This window comes from Sardina pilchardus, chromosome 6 (assembly GCF_963854185.1).
Source record: "Sardina pilchardus chromosome 6, fSarPil1.1, whole genome shotgun sequence".
In the NCBI taxonomy this organism is placed as follows: Eukaryota; Metazoa; Chordata; class Actinopteri; order Clupeiformes; family Clupeidae; genus Sardina; species Sardina pilchardus.
The window spans coordinates 33,458,369-33,475,949 of NC_084999.1; the positions used below are offsets into that span (position 1 = coordinate 33,458,369).

The 17,581-nt window shown below is 43.5% G+C and overlaps 2 protein-coding genes across 2 annotated transcripts; both read left to right on the forward strand.

Moving 5' to 3' along the window:
• Nucleotides 1-3,539: 3,539 nt before the first annotated feature.
• Nucleotides 3,540-5,819, forward strand: gpr20 (G protein-coupled receptor 20). Its single transcript, XM_062539795.1, has one exon. The coding sequence runs from the start codon at nt 3,540-3,542 to the stop codon at nt 4,599-4,601; it is 1,062 nt and encodes a 353-aa protein (XP_062395779.1). The 3' UTR covers nt 4,602-5,819.
• Nucleotides 5,820-6,681: 862 nt separating this feature from the next.
• slc45a4b (solute carrier family 45 member 4b) lies at nt 6,682-17,511 on the forward strand. The gene is made up of 9 exons (XM_062539589.1): nt 6,682-6,805; nt 7,594-7,893; nt 8,367-9,017; nt 10,589-10,777; nt 11,335-11,514; nt 12,306-13,399; nt 14,146-14,245; nt 14,668-14,879; nt 15,611-17,511. The coding sequence occupies exons 3-9, from the start codon at nt 8,744-8,746 to the stop codon at nt 15,947-15,949; spliced, it is 2,388 nt and encodes a 795-aa protein (XP_062395573.1). The 5' UTR covers nt 6,682-6,805; nt 7,594-7,893; nt 8,367-8,743; the 3' UTR covers nt 15,950-17,511.
• The last annotated feature ends 70 nt before the right edge of the window (nt 17,512-17,581 follow it).

A 17,581-nucleotide genomic window follows, 5' to 3' on the forward strand; every position in this document is an offset into this window, starting at 1 on the left:
TCTTGTTCTTAACTGTAGCAGATAGCTGTTCGTTGGCCAAACAACTTTGTTTTGCCAATTTATACAATAATCATTCACTTACCAGTGCAGTACCAAAGAAGGACTTATCTTAGTTAAGACTAATTATCTGAAAAAGAAATCCCTTTTATTTACAAGATGTAGGGAATATGTGCCAAGATTTCTGTCCTTTCTGTTAGAAAGCAAACTTGTATGACTGAAGACTTGTCCCAGTGCTAGTATTTGCCAAGCCAGCTTCCAGCCTCGACGTCCCTCTCTCTGTGGTGTCATGTCTTAATATAAACTTCCTTCCAGAGGGGACAGTGGGGGATTCAGCAGTTATTCTGCAGTGGAATACATTCACATGCATACACACCCATGGACAGGGTGCTGCTGCCTACTCTGTTTTGCTTGAGAAGAGCATCAGAGTATGCAAAGAAAGAGAAGCAAAGAAAGGGGGTACAGAGCGTGAGGGAGAGATCTCAAGAGAGTGGCCCTGTGAGGAGAGGAAGGTCTATCAAGTACCTAAAGCCTCGGGCTGGACACAGGCCCTGGCATTTAGTTTGATCTACAACAACAGGAGCCTCAACCTCTCTCAATGCACAGGTAATTTGGGATATTTCACATCGATCAAAAATGTCAATAGCATTACCTTAAATTATGTATCACTGTTTTCTATGCATGCAGATTAATGTTATGATATACCATATACTGTACATAATGAAAATCTAAATATGAAATGGATCAATCTCAAAGATTTTACTGAATTGTAATTTGTATAAAAGGATAATGCATTACACTTATGCATTCCGCATGCCAACAGCAACAAAAGCAAATTCATTCACAGAATTTATGAGCCAAGCTTTTTGTATGGGGAATTGTTTGTTTATGCATACCATCAGACTTCACATATTGTGATTCAGTGGTAATTTTACTACAGATCAAGGCAGGGAATTGTAAAAATCAGGGACATGTTTTAATTCACAATTATAAACACTGAGGGAGAAAAAGGCTTCACAAAAACAATTCACCAGTGCCTTTAATAGACCAGAGATAATGTGAGTTTTAGTACACTGAATCGGACCATAGTGAACGTTAATATGTCACATAACTATATGGAGGAAATGCCCCCATGTGAAAATCAACTTCCGACAGTAACACACACATTCCATTCTTATTTACAGTGTCAGGACAGCTGAATAATTATGTTGAACCATGTTTCTGCCTCCAGCGTACTTATGAATATACCAAATCATTCTGAATTCAACTCTTTCAGTTTATTCAGTATGAAATGGCAAAAAGCAATATTATTGTCAGTACACTAAAGCATTTTGCAATATCTGATAGTTCTTGACATAATAGATTCAAAATCAGAGTTTGAAATCTAAAGGTTTCAAAAGTACTGCTGCCACCTTCCATCGTAATGTACTGTAGGCCTAGATAAATCATTGAAGATGTATTTTGCCCATTTCTGTCAATATTGCATTTCAAAACACAACTGAGTGATGACATCGTAAATGGGAAGGAAGTAGGCTACTGAGCAATTGTCAGGTTAAATGTGTAATTAATATACATATTTACATTTGGCAGGACTCCTTTTTGTGATGTCATCACTCATTTGTGTTTTGAATGCTGGTTGTAAATGTTGTCGTAGTGCATGCAAGAGTACCATTTTTTTAAATATGTATAGGCCTATCTTCACTGATACATCTACACATTAACTAACATTAATTAGAACATTTGCTAACCTGACATTTGCCCTTTAACTCTATGTAGTCCATATCACATAATCAGTGTCTTGTTCTAACATTTACTGGGTGGCATCCACTGTGGCTCATAATTGAGCTCAAACATCCTGCCTCCTTTCAAATCAGCGCTGAGATATTTATTTGCATAGCATTACTCATGCTCCTCTGCTCCCAGGCAGAGTGGGAGTGGGTAGCCAATTAACTGGTGGTGACTCCCAGAATCTGATATCCTCTTGTGCAGTAAAAGAATGGCAGCTGGAATAACCAAGCCAAGATGGTGGATGCTTGTGTCTCTGAAGCCGTGGTTTCAGAGCAGGATGGTTTTAAGCAGGCACTGTGGACCTCTCTGAAGTTTCTTGCTAAAACTATTTAAATGGAGCATGGATTGGTTTAATTACCACACATCTCTGTTTTCAAAGACAATATGATCTTCAGTGATTTCCAAACCTATACTGTATGAGGCCTGTCTCATGTAGGGATGATGCTGGGCTCTATTTGTGCACATTAGTGACCAGTACCATGTTTATGCTTTGGCTGAATCTTTATTATTGTTCAGCCATAGAGTTTCCTTTTGACAAGGCCAGCGAGACAGACCAGGAGGATATTATGCAATTCAGCTTAAAACAGTGGTGAGCAGGGAAAAGACCTGAAGTTGAAGGACTGGCTATGAAACAAAATGTTCCTCAGCACTGTTCTCTCTTAACTCTTACTAAATCTATCGCCTCCCTATTTTAAGAATAAAAATGTTCTTCACATTCATTTAACATTGCATAGAAGGAATCCTAAAAAGAAGTCTTATTCACAAGTGGTAAATCTGGAGAACAATTCTGTTTCCCATGTCAAAATACGGTGATGGATTTAAAGCTGGTAGATAAACATGTTGGAACAGATCTGTCCCTTTAATTAAGTCGTACAAGGAGCCTTAACTGGTTTAAACGAACCCCTTAACCCCCAAGCCCTGCTCCTGCCGTAACATAAAGAACAGATGTGGGGAAGGTGCTGCTGCCTATATGCAACTGTCAGTAGAGTCACAGGTCTTAACATGCAGCTCTCCCCTCTGATGGCCAACATTCTGTTTCCCCCACTCACTGACCTCAATCCTGCACACCACCACTAGGCTGCAATGACCAAGGGTTCCATTTGATTCTATAGTTAGACGTTTCCCAGTATCTCACGCCAATATTTATTTTCACTCTGATGGAAAAACATTCCTTCCCATGTTGAGGACCATTTATGAGAGCATAGAAAATATCTCTTGCCAGTGTCTTTGTATTCTGTTTAGGTTTGTGCTTATGGTTTTTGGCAGACACTTTCATCCAAAGCGACTTAAAACAATTATGACATTAAATTAATCGATAGTTGAGAGCAACTTATATAGCCTACATTTAAATAGTCAAAATGAACATAATAAAAAAATAGCAAATCGTCTTAATAGCTTAATGACTCTTTAGAGAATGCATTATTACACACATTTTTAAAGACCCCCTCAAGCTGTCAGGTATCTATTCAAATATACTTCAAATTATTCTTGTCATATTCTTGCTATAATCCTCTTTTAAACTATTTGTGCACTGTTATTGAGATTCTATAATGCTTTCTGCAGCATCATTTTCAGATATGCCATTGAGCATTCATGTTTAGTCACCTGTCTATTCAAATTTTCAAAAGTCATATACTGTACAAGTCACCAATAGCATGTTAATAGTCATAAAACGTATCTAATGGTAAATGATATGTTTTCTGTTGTATTCTTACTGTATATATTTGCTTTTGAACAGACCCAGTTGCAGTGGCATGGAGTTGTCGTCGACTGAGAGGCCTTCAACCACAAACGTCACTACAACGCTGTGTCCCACGGTCACAACTAACGTTTCCAAAGTCACCAGAGAACCCTTCTTGAATAGCCTGGCCCACCTTGATGAGGGACTCTACAATGACTTCTACAGTCTATGGATTGCACTGTTGGTCATCAACACCCTTATCTTCATGGTGGGAATGGTCCTCAACACGCTTGCCCTATATGTCTTCTGTTTTCGCACCAAGCCCAAGACCACCTCCGTCATCTACACCATCAACCTGGCTATCACTGACCTTCTGGTCAACCTATCTTTGCCCACGCGCATCATACTGTACTACAGTGGTGGCAAATGCATCAACTGCTCCTATGTGCACATCTTCAGCTACTTTGTGAATATGTACTGCAGCATCCTCTTCCTCACCAGTATCTGTGTGGACCGATACCTGGCCATAGTGCAGGTGGAGGCCTCGCGCAAATGGCGCAGCCCCAACGTGGCGAAGGTGGCCTGCGTCTGTATCTGGCTGTTCGCTGTGGTGGTCACCTACTCGTTCCTGACCTGCTGCCTGACGTGCCTCTTCGCCCTGACCGTGTTTGAGTTCTTCCTGCCGCTGCTGATCATCGCCATCTTCACCGTGCGGATCGTGTGCGCGCTGGCCAGTCCTGGCCTGATGCAGCAGAGTCGCGAGCGGAGGCGGCGGGCGGTGCAGCTGCTGACCAGCGTGCTGGTCATCTTCACCCTCTGCTTCACGCCCTTCCACGTGCGCCAGGTGCTGCTCTACTTCAACCCGGAGATGCCGCACCACGCCGTGGCGTACCACGTCACCGTCACCCTGAGCAGCCTCAACAGCTGTCTGGACCCCGTGGTGTACTGCTTTGTGACCAACAACTTCCAGTCCACCATGAAGGGCTTCTTCCGTAAGGCAGAGGCTGAGCAGACCAGCGGGGACATTGTGAGCATGCAGAAGAGCTCCAAAGGCACAGGCACAGTGACTGCCATCGCTCACAGCATGATGCTCATGAACCTGGCAACAGCCCAGGAGGAGCAGATCCCTGCATAATGTTATTATTCTCTCTTATACCCGTACTTTGGAGGTTGATCTGATGTTGACAATTACTGTACATTTTGGGCAGTTCAAGACTCCACATTGAACATGGAGTGATTTTGGGGCTGTTTGTAGAGGCCTATGTTTTTGTTCATTGTTTTGAGAAAAATAATGATTGCATAAGTGCAACCACCCAGTATTTGTGACCATTTAATCTAATCTACTTGCAGACCATACAGACAAATAATCAGAGGAATCTCCATGATTCTCCTGATTCATGACCTGGGTTTATCTATACGTACACTTTGAAAATGCTTGGAAAAACTGTCCAAATGTAAAGGCCCCAAATCATAGTGATGATCCAAAAATGAACACCCATGTGTGTCGGCACAGAGAGTGTTTGATACAGGTAGGCTAACCAAGATGGGAAGGGGCCAGTGAATTATTAATCATTTCACATGACCTTCTCAAGTGGTAAACATCATTCAGAATGAACAACCTACGGAGGAGGGTGCTAGCACCGCGGTTCCACAATAATGCCATGCTGGTTCTGTCTGGGTAATGCAGTTACTAGAACACGAAGTGAGTTTGACTCTTTACCAGAATCATGGAATCGACCTTTAGTCTATTTATAATACTGTTATAACACTGTTTTATCTGTCTACTTTGGTATGCAATTTGTTTTGCTCTTTCATATTGAGATGATTATACCACCATCAAAGGGCTGTGACGCATTGCCTTGATGTGTCTTTTTTTGATCATGTTCAAACGAATAAGGGCCGTCTGTTAGCATGTCTGTGTCACAACAGTTATTAAATTATGTGTGCCTGCTGTTCATAGCTAGTGTCCTACTCCCCTAACATGCTGATGTACATGTGCTGAGTGAATGTATGATACTTATACACATGTGGGCCGAGGCTAAATGTTTATGTGTAGGCCTACACAAAGTATACTACGAAAATGCTTGGTAAAACATTATGTATTAGGCTTGTACCTGTAGATGGTACACACTTTAAACCACAACAGTAACTGGTTTTACATACCTAAACCATATCCTCTAAGCTTTGAGATGGAAGGGTCGAGGATGATGCCACTGGAAATCTGTCAGAGGACCAAATAAACCTTTCCTGTAAGCCAAGTCAAGAGTCAAGAGAATTGAGCATTAAAGACCTGATAAACTGGCCCCAGCCGTGGTGCGACTGGCTGGGGCACCTGCACCGCACGCCGGCGACCCGGGTTCGATTCCCGCCCCGTGGTCCTTTCTGGATCCCACCCCAACACTCTCTCCCACTCACTTCCTGTCTCTCTCTACTGTCCTATCATTAAAGGCATGAAAAAGCCCAAAAAATATACTTAAAAAAAAAGACCTGATAAACCAAAACCTGAAATTGATTTGAAACCATGTGAAAAATGGACTGTGTGATTTTCATGTGTGAGTGTGAGTAAAACTATTAAACAGAACATCCTAATTCTTTGTGTTCTGTATTTTTGGGGACAGTAGGCCTATAAGGACTAATTGAAAATATGATGAGCTCCCCAGATAGCCCCTCTTTTAAAGGTTGTCGACATGAGTAGGCCCCTAGGCTTCCTCCACTCAACAGACCCCGCACTGCTTCCAAATTAGATTATGATTATGATTCAGCTCTTCTTTTGTCAGAGCTGCTCAACAAACAGCATTTTTTATGACTTGAAAAGTAATTGTAATAGCTAGTTCTATATTTGTCAAAGTTTACATACTCAGAGCACATTAATTATTGATTTAGATGGTCTTCAAATTCACAAATCTGCCAACAGCCTATCCCACAGGGGATGTAATCAAAATAGTTCTAGGCTACAAAAAAAGTCTTATTGTAAAGCTATGCTCTGTATAAATGATGTTAATTGATAGGCTACCATGTCAAAGAAAACAATTTGTCAGGTAAAATAAAACATCTTTATATTATGATTATTATTTTACGCAATATGTTTTACATTTAAATGATACACGTTTAAAATAGTAATAAGTTGTTGTTGAGATATTATCATTCATGACGTATGTTTGCTTTCATGAATTTCAACCAAAACTCATTGGCTTGTTTCCAGTTCTTTCCAACAAGGGTAGGTGTAGGCTACGAGAAACCCTCTCGTGGACGCTTCTACAATGGACTAGTATTTCCATGCGTCTGGTGGTGGTCAGTCAGTCAGTCAGACGCACCTACAGGATTTACTGAGCCAGTCAGGTAGTGTACTCGCATGGCTCTCATTGTCTGTGTAGACCAGGACCGATGACATTAAATTATCACTTTTTAGAAACAGCACGACAACGCACAATACGCTAGAGAATAAATAAAAGGAAAGAATTGTACTATGTAATGCGATGTTAATGCCTATGGATAATTATTTCACATATGCTAACAAGCATTAGCGGCTAGCTGCTTAATGTGATTCGTTCAGTTTGCTAGCAAAATCTGATTCAGTAGAACAGTGTCTAGTCGCAACAATGTTAAAATATAACCCTGGACAACTAAGATTATTTGACGGCTCCGGCTTCATAAAACTGACTTTCAACATCAGCTGAACTAATCCCTTGGAGTTAACGTTATCTTGCTAACTAGCGAGAACACCTAGCTAATTGTACTAGTACAATTGCTATCCTGTTTAGTTGCCATCTCGCCCTAGCTACCGTTGATATCTAGCGTAACTTAACCCACGAGACATTCGTTACCAGGACGCGTCAATGCTGCATCCCGAATGTAATTTAAGATCTTTAATGTTATCCTAACTCAGCAGCCAAACAAGGATGCACTGTTGTCGTATCAGCCTATCAATACATCAACGGTAGATGGTGGACTGATACAAAAATAAGGATTGTTTAACGCCAAAGTTGCTCAGTTAACGTTAAAAGAAGGGAAACCTGTCTGACAAAGCGTGCATAGCCAACATTTGCTATTCAGCAATGTTATCTGGTTTGGCTCGTTCGGTGTGTAACTTTATGTGTGTGTTCTCTTCTCTTCTCTTATGTTTCCAGTTTGAAGATACGCAGCATTTTTGGAAGTTGATCACCTCATTTTCACCTGGCTGCTTAAACGTGTTGTTACAAGCTCATACGCTGGAAAATTCCTGAGTTGATTCTTCAAGGGTGGAGTTTTGCTTCAGTAACTTAGGGGGATGGGCAAATACAGAGATCAGGTCCCTTGACAATCACTGGCATGGCCAACCTGCTGATACAATTTATTTTCCCTCGATGCTTACGAAAGAGTATTTTGTACCGGATTTGATCGCCCTTGAAGGCACAAGCAAGTCAGCCATACATCGTGACATCGACCAGGTACGTTTTCTGTCACAAGTGGAATATTGTGGAGCGCTGGTTTTGTTCTACTCTGTCCAGTTCCATGCCCTTCTTCAACACGACATCAGTGAAATATGTTGTTGCTGAACGTTAATGTGACACTTGTTTGGTCTGTTGCATCAGTGATTTGTCTCTCAACCCATTTGCAAACCATATACACTAGCTGAGACCTGTAGCATTCAGGAAATCCTCTGTTCAGATAGCTCCAGTTCATCTTCTTGATACTTGTGATTGATTAGATTAGATTAAATTAAACTTTTTTGACATTATGCAGAGTACAAACTACAGAGACAACGAAATGCAGCACTGTCTATTTTGTAGGCTTATTGTCGTGAGGACATTTTTGCCTGCCATGTGTTAGTTCCTTTTATTTTTCAGTTACTCAACCATATGAAGTAACTGATTGGTGCTGTTAACCGTTTGTGTGCTGTAAATGTTTCTGCTTGTCACAGGCTGAACAGAAATGATTCATGTGTGCTCAGTGGGGATTCGTCATGGAGCGTTCCCATCTCACTACCAGCCCCATCTTCTCACCGCTGCCTTGTCCTTAAATTCTAAGAAAGTCATGCCTTGTCTACCTCTACTTTTAAAATCTATATGGATTTTTGACCAATGCACAAAGCAGTAAAGAGTCTACCAAACCAAATGGTGTAATCGTAGCTACCTCAGTCAACACGTTTGCTTGGTGTCTTCATGTGAAATCCACTGGGAATGTGTGGGTTGGACAGCATTCCCTTGGACGTTCTGAAGAAGGGGCGCTAGAGAGGTGCCAAGGCGCAAAAGAGTCCCAAGACATTTAGGTGACCGGTCCATCAGTCGGAACAGGTACATGCAGGACACCATGGCTCCCAAGACCGCCGGCGCCGACGCCGTGTGTGTTCCAGACCAGGGAGTGGGCCTGCCACAGAAGTGCCTGAGCGGCATCTTCCACAGAGTGAAGGAGAGCAAGCAGGAGACGGAGAGCCAGGATGGGTCGGCTAGTGAGGGCTCCACCAGGCGCATCCCGCTGCACAAATGGGTCATGAATGGAGCGGTCATGTTTGGCAGGGAATTCTGTTATGCCATGGAGACTGCGCTGGTGACACCTGTACTACTGCAGATAGGTAAGTTGAAGGTACCCACTGAAACAATAGTAAATGCCATTTTAGCCTTAACCTCCTCTCATTGTCGCAGGGCTGTTCATAAATTAACTGCACAGGGCCTATGTCTGTGAGGCGGCATGTTTGAAAAACAAAAAAACTTGAGCTTTTTTTAGTAGTCAGGGGAAAAATTGGTTGGAATGACTGGAATGTGTGAGTCAGCACATTTCTCCGATGCTGTTTTTCTACACCGTGAACATGTGTGAAGTCATCGCCAAATAAATGTACATTTCTCTGCTATTGGGATTTGATGGAGATGTTTCTCCTGATAATTAGGAGGCTGTTAGAGCAGAGTGGATCAAATATGGTGAACATAGTGGTTAGGGTGCTCTGGAATGGGTGAGGGGTTTGGGGATGGTTAGGCCTACCTGCTGATGGCAGCATTGGCCTAGAGTTCCTGACCGGGTTCATCCTGGAATGTAGAGGTTATCCTTGTGCGAGAAACTACAGCTTGGGTTGGTTTAATCTCACACCTGTGTGTTTTTATTAACTCTAAAAGGTGAACCGCAATGTAATCATTAAGTTATCCAGATAAAGTCTTCTAAAATTCAGCGAGACTAATTCTCTAATACTGGTGCACAATGCAACGTTTTGAGCAATGTTGTTGGGAAATGTCCTTTAGTATTGTGGAAACATTCATATTTGGCAACAGTTTTTTCCTGGAGAACTTGTCATGATCATCCAATCAGAACTCATTACGTAATTGCCCGGTTACTTTTGGAAACAAACGTTTTTCAGGGCGTTGAACGAGAGTTTGCCTTGGCACAAAATGTAAATGCATCATCTGAATGAAATGCCCTCTTATGCAAAGACTGTTTCTGACATGGTTCCATCCTTAATAGCGGTGTGAACAGTTAGACAAAAAAGACAAGTCCAGGAGCAAAGGTTCAGGTTTAGGCAAATTAGTGAGCCATTCAATTGCTTGCTGATGCACTGTTTAATGAACAGTCAACAGGTTGAAACTGGCAAACTATACCCAGGGATAATGAGGTAGCACACACAGTCTTCGTAAGACTGGACGCACTAGTTCACCTTTTTATTCAGCCAGGTCCGGACTAAACAGACATGTCTTGACCAGGCCGAATGAAAAGGTGAAATAGAGATGAGTCTGGTCTTATTAAGACCGTGTGTGCTACTTCATTACCCATGGGTAGTTGGTGTTGAAAGTTGAGCCAGTTTGTGTTCATCATTATGTCATTCTAAGAAACTCTAACTAAACTCATTCTAAGGAAGAGTTGCCTTATCTCTGGAAATCTTTGACCACAGAGCATGGGCTGCCAGTGAGGCTTTTGAATTGCTCATATCTAAATAATGACCAGGTTATTCAAGGTCTTTTTTTAATACTTTAGCATGGTCAGGCCTGCAAGTTGCTCAATTATTTTAGGCCAGTGTCTGATCAGGTTCAGTGTAATCTGTTTAATAAAGCCTCTTGGCTGAAGATGTGTTTGTAATGCAGCTTGGGTGTGTACAGCTGAAACGGGCCCAGTTGGTTGAAGGTGTTGGTCTCATGTTTTTTTTGGCATGGCTGTTCCCAGGTCTGCCAGAGCAGTACTACAGCCTGACGTGGTTCCTCAGCCCTGTGCTGGGCCTGATGTTCACCCCTCTGATTGGCTCGGCCAGTGACCGCTGCACCCTGCGATGGGGCCGCAGAAGACCCTTCATCTTGGCCCTCTGTGTGGGCGTGCTGCTGGGAGTCGCCCTGTTTCTCAACGGGGCTCTGATTGGTAATTACACTAACAGCAGCCATCTTCCAGGGACTTCCAGGAAAAGATGCTAATGCAGTTATTCATCAAACCACTTCCACAAGCTGGATAGTTAAACATTTAAACATTTTTAGAACTACCATACCTAAATAGCATGACAATGACAATTTCAAAACTATTTAAAAGGAAGGCAACAATGTTGTAGATTCCAACAGCAGGACTGCTTTCACTGATTAAAAGCTTGCGAGCATGTTGACCAGAGTCTCTTGCTGATAGTTGGTGAAGTCATGCTATGAAAGCTGACTCTAATACTCTTCATAGTCTACCTCAGAACTATATAGTGCCCAGTGTGATAATAAGAATGAATCCTAATTTGAAAACTAGTTGCATCCCAAAAAGGGTAGGGTGTGTTATCTTACTCTGGGGAAGATGATGAATAAGATAATTTCCCAAAATTTGCCATGTTCCTTTAAGTATCAGATTGCATATGAACAGTGTTTTTGTTTGAAGATAAAGCCTGTTGGACCTGATCTGATGCTTGTTGTTTACTCTGAACTCCTTCACTGTCTGTGTGGCAGGCTTGTCCGCCGGGGATGTCGTTGGCAGGCAGCCTATTGGTATAGTGCTGACTGTTGTTGGCGTAGTGGTGCTAGACTTCTGCGCCGATGCCTCGGAGGGCCCAATTCGGGCATACCTGCTGGACGTGGCCGACACGGAGGAGCAGGACATGGCCTTGAATATTCATGCCTTTTCAGCTGGTAGGCTCCCACACACATGCCACCTAGTGTCCTCAACTGGGTACATAGTGTACTTTACGTCGCCGCATGTACAAATGCCCACGTTGTAAAGTTAGAGATTGATAGATTAAAGGTCAACTGTGGGTGAAAATGTCATAAAGCAAGCAACCTTTAACTTTTCTTTTGTTTGTTAGTTTAGCCAAAATACTTGGGTGATGGATAATCCATGCTAGTCTACTCTAGGAGCTGTGTGATTCCTCTGTAAATATGCTAACTCATTAGGGTCTATTGAAGTGATTGAAACTGTATGTATTGTACACCAATTGTATAATGTATAAACATTATATCTACATAAGTGGAGGCAAAGTTCATTAATTCCATATATTGGGACACCTCAAAGGCCATCATCCCGCTTATTCACCAGTTGCTACTAAAGGCAATAAACATGCCTTTATAGCACACAAAGGAAACAAGCAGTTCAGCTTAGAAAGAAGCCGATTGTTCAGTCTGTTGTACTACTCTCTTTGGTCCTGACAGTGATAACGGTGGACAGGACAGTTAGTACAGTTGATCCCATTGTTGCGAGGCCTATTTCCAGGCTCACCTGTTGTTTACCAGATCTACGTCATAGGTGTCCCGTTATTCAGAATTTATAGTCACCTTACCAGCCAATCAGAAAAGAGTATTTCTTCTCTCTGGGCGATCATTCATGTATCCCAAGTCACCATAAATCTTTGTGTAGCATTGTGCATATTAATATTTGTCTCTCTCGTATTTGTCAAAGCTAATGATTTCCCTTCCTGTTGTGCTAGGACTGGGAGGAGCGGTGGGCTACATGCTGGGGGGTCTGAACTGGACTCACACTGCGCTGGGCAAAGCCTTCCAGGCCCAGGAGCAGGTGCTCTTCTTCTTTGCCTCCATCATCTTCATCATATCAGTGACTCTTCACCTGTTCAGCATCAAAGAGCAGCCGCACAGCAGGCAGCGGCGGGAGTACCTGGAGGGAGATGAGGTGGACGGCCAGTGTCTGGTCCGGCCCAACGGCAGCCTGCCCCAGCTGGACCTGATCGGCGAGGAGGAGTCCGGCCAAGACGAGCATGACCGCGACGACCAGGAGATGCAGATGGACTTCCTGAATGTAGACATGGTGCGGAGCAAAAGTGACTCCGTGCTGGCCATGCCAGACGCCACCATTGAGCTGGACCCAGACCTGGACCGCGATCACACTCTCAGTCTGATCCCGGATGTAGATTCACCGTTTGAGAAGGACAGTGAATCGGTCTTCCAGGACCACTTCCAAGCGGCGGAGCCAAGCTCTTTGGTGCGCTCTGGCAGCAGTCACTGCTCCCTGGCACGGTCACCGGCCAGCGTGCGCTCCGGCGCCACCAAGGCCCGTAACGGAGCTCTGTCCAGCTCCAGCTCGGGCGCCTTCGCCCCGGTCGGCGCCAACGGCCAGCCGGGCAAAGCGGGCCCGCGAGGAGGCGGTCCTCCCTGCGTGTTGTCGCGGCCCCGCCACCTCTCCTTCTACCGGCAGCCGTCGTTCACCTTCTCCTACTACGGCCGCGTGGGCCTGCAGCGGCCGCGCCGCACCCGCGCCGGAGCCGGCGCCTCGCCCGTGCGCATCACCTCCACCCGCAGCCTGAACGACATCGACGAGCTGACGCGGCCGCGGCGCCGGCGGCGCCCGAGGCAGCGGGACGCGTCCGAGTCCAGCAGCGAGGACGGCGAGAGCGAGGACGGGGACGGGGGCACCACGGTCAAGCTGCTGTGGCTGTCCATGCTGAAGATGCCGCGGCAGCTGGGCTGGCTCTGCCTGTGCCACCTGTTCACCTGGTTCTCCATCATGGCGGAGGCAGTCTTCTACACCGACTTCATGGGCCAGGTCATTTTCGAGGGAGACCCCACGGTACATTTACACTGTTATCTGTTGATTCATCCTGGTCGTGTACTCATGAAAGCAGCTGTCAGCGAGAAAACAAGCTCTAATTTTAGGAGAGCTTACAATGCCATCACCACACGCGATCAGCAGGTTCTCTTGTTATTATTGGTTGAATCTAGCAAGCCTTACCTATAAGGTAGATTCTAGACAAAAAGATTTAATCACACTTTAAAAGAGCAGTCTGTCATATATATTTTCGTGGGAGCTGATGATACACACGGTATCTTTCTGAGCAATGCTGATGGGCCATGTTCCTGATATGAGTATTTGTTGTTCTGCCACGTTCCCTTTTATATTGGGCAAATTATTCTTCTCACCTTCCCTTTCCTCATCACTCACTACTCACGTCATTGTTTTGCAGTTTACTGAACAACATATTGTCTGTCAATTTGTTTTTATTATTCAATATTTACTGATGAGCTGATATATCAATAAGCTTCCATCAGAATGGCAGACTGTACAGGCAGCCAGTGAGAGTTTTCTGTGATTGGCGCAGAGGACTTAGCCTAGAATGATGGGGGTAACTTCTTAACCTAGGCACAACATGTGGCCTTTTTGAAACTGCCACAAGCCAATAACACGTCGTCGTTGAATCTCGCTGAGTAAGGTGAATTAGGCTTGGTTGTTGATCGGCCACTGAAAGAAATCACCTACCTATAGGACAAAGAATCCACCACTTTTCCTGTCTGCAACATTTGTCCTGTTGTTTCCAGGCTGCTGCTAACTCCACAGAGCTGCATAAATACCATAAAGGGGTCCAGATGGGCTGCTGGGGGCTGGTGGTGTATGCTGCTACAGCTGCTGTCTCTTCAGGTGGGTCACCTGAGTCTCCCATCCCGTCCTGCTGCACACACACGCCACTCTTTGATCTGTCCCTGCTCCCGCGCCATTGCATGTGTCTTTCACCATCTTTTCTCTTTTGAGGTCACAGCTTTCTTTACTGTGATATGTTTAGCATGTCTTTTGGAGCTAGTCTGAAAAAGTATGATATTTTATTATTCTAATTATTGTTTTATGTGAACTTGTTTATTCATGCAGATAGCCATTGTCTAGTAGTACAGCATGTCTAACATTCCAGGTGGAGAACCATATACAGAATATAGTTTAACACCAGTGTAATAGATCTCAAAATTGAGGCCATTATAACTGTTATTTCCTTCAATAACACTGATAGTTACAGTGTTTTCACAGTGTTTTCATGAATAGCTGAACAGATGAATGTGTTTGTCTTACAGCTGTACTCCAGAAATACCTGAACAACTACGACCTTAGCATCAAGGTCATCTATATGCTGGGCACTTTTAGCTTTACTGTGGGAACTGCAGTGATGGCTATTTTTCCAAACATTTATGTTGCCATGACAATGATAAGCACCATGGGAGTCTTTTCCATGAGCATCTCCTACTGTCCCTATGCCCTTTTGGGTCAGTACCATGAAATTAAAGAGGTCAGTATGCATTTGATAAGTCTATTATAACTGTATGTCTCATTACTATCATGGAAGCCCTTTCAGTATTTGGTCATGTAGTAAACGTAGCTTAAAATGAAGGGATTTCTAGCACCGTTGGACACAAATAGGATGAGTTCATTGTGAAACATCTCCATCCAGAGAAGTAGTAGCAGTTGTGTCTGTCTAGCTGTCCTAGACCCATATGGCCGGCTGTTTTCTAGAACTTGTATACTGAATGTATAAACTCTCATATACTGTATGTACACTGTCCTCCACATTTGCCTGTAGCTCGGCATTTTGTTCTGGCCACCAAGACATAGATCATGTGACTCAAGGTTCTTCTAATGGGGCTGCTTTTCCATTGCATGGCATCAGCTCAATCGACTCGATTTTGGTACTGGGTGTTTGTTTTCCACTGCAACAAAGTACCCACATACAAGCTAGCTGATTGCCATGGCAACGCTGCAGAAAATGACTGTAACGTCATTAATGTCACCTTTTGGTATTGCCTCAGCTCGCTTGGAACCTCAACGGAGGTGATACCAAAAGTAGTACCAGGTACCAGTTTTTGCTAATGGAAAACCAAAAAAAGCTAGTTGAGTTGAGCTGATAACTCGCAGTGGGAAAGCCCCATTAGATTACTTTCAAAATGCACTCAGTTGAGTGTATCTCCCCAGTGCCATTTCTAGCATCATTTCAGTCATTTTCATTTGTTTCTCTTCATGTAGTACATCCATCACAGCCCCGGTAACTCCAGAAGAGGGTTTGGTATCGACTGCGCCATCCTGTCCTGTCAAGTATACATCGCCCAGATCCTGGTGGCCTCTGCGCTGGGGGCGGTGGTAGACGCCGTGGGCTCCGTGAGGGTCATCCCCATAGTGGTGTCAGTAGGCTCTCTCCTGGGCTTTCTTGTGGCTGCATTTCTTGTCATCTACCCTGACACGTCCGAGGAGGATGAGGATGAGGAAGAGGAGCCCGCTCCGATCAACCCAGGCCCTGACGTCACAGTGGAGTATCACCTGAACAAGCCCAGTGAGCTGAAACTAGAAGCCCATAACAGCAGCTAAAGGCCCCCCAGATGCTCTCCTCCGAGGCTTGGAGGCACCACACATACAGTATGAGCGACCCCATACTGTACAGCCTTCATTTTACAGAATGCACTGCCAAACATAAACAATGTTGTGAGACCTCTCTTGTTGATGTAAAAGATAAACCTGCAGCCTATTGCCAACAAAAGCCTTCCATGCCAAAGGCACAGCATCTGATCGACTCATGCCTGTAAGCCTGGTACATTGTTGAAATGTACCAAGAGTGCCTTCACTGAGGTACCAGCTATATTTTATAGTTTATCAGATTATGTTGTCAAGCTCATTTTGAGTATGGTACTGATCAATCCTGCTAATCAGGTGAAGTACAGGGGATTATATATATATATCTACATATATGCCAAATAACTTCTAAAATCCAACAGTCTTACTGAAAGACATCACGTATCACCATAACAAGGCAATCTATGCTCATGTTACTTATTAGAGAGGTCTTGCTGTTAGGTGTTCCTTCTCTGTTTCATTTAGTTTCAAAATGATTTGTGTCACAGATGTCTGTGATTTAAAAGACCATCTGCTCTTGTCATTGTAAGGATGAAGGCAGATTTGAAAGGGCAGTATGTAGTTGGTAAGTGCTCTGCAGAGTCTTTATTCAGGAGTTGTCGCATTCCTTAAGCCTGTATCAGTGAGCCACACTGGCAGTGTCTGTAGGGCTCCATACAAGCCCTTACGTTGTAAACACACTATGCACGATGCCAAAAAGCCTAAGGTGGAGAGCCAAGTATTTTTCATGAAGCTTTGAGAACTACAGTATGATGTGTCTGTGTGTTTATTGATGGTTTCTTTTCTTTTTTACACCAAGCTCTAGTCCTTTTGGTTGATTGAAGCACATCAGATGGTAGCCACAATAGTTGGAATGCATTCCATAGCCTACACGTTGAGGCTTGTTAATCACTTTAACAGTTCCCACAGGAGTGATGGTGAGACTGCTCAAACGCAGTGTGCACAGGACCTGCAGAGAATGGTCTGGATGTCCCGTCAGTAGCATGTCCCAAAACATACAGAAGGTGTGATGTGTCTATGTGATTGAACTTTGGCGTTATAAACCAAACCCTCCGAAGACTATGCACATGTTTCTTCAATCATTTTGGTATATTAGGAGAAGTAAGAATTCTAGGACCAACTTTGATGTGTGTTGCACAATCACTTTTTTTCTTTCAGATGCTTTTTTAAGTAGGCCTATGATAGGCCTCATATGCAAGGATGGGTTTTTGATGCTTTGAAAGGACTGCTTAATTCTATATAGTTGAACATTTCTACCGGTTCCCACCTTGATCTTGTGCTGCTGTCAAAACTTGTGCAAAAGGAAAATAACTATTGTTACCTTAAAGGGAGACAAATCTTTTGTATTCCATAGAATATTATTGTTTTTTGTTTTATTTGTTTTTTGTTTTTTTTACAGTAAATGTGTGCTGTGTTGTTGGACTGCTGTGAAAAAAAAAAAAACTTTATAGATTATTGGAAATGAGAGTGTTGTTTTTTATTGTTATTTTATTAATAATAAAATCAGTTTTTCCAGTTCAGTTCGGAGTCCTTTTCACGCACTAAAAAAATATAAAACAAAACTATTAAAGTTGAAAGGGGGGAAAGCCA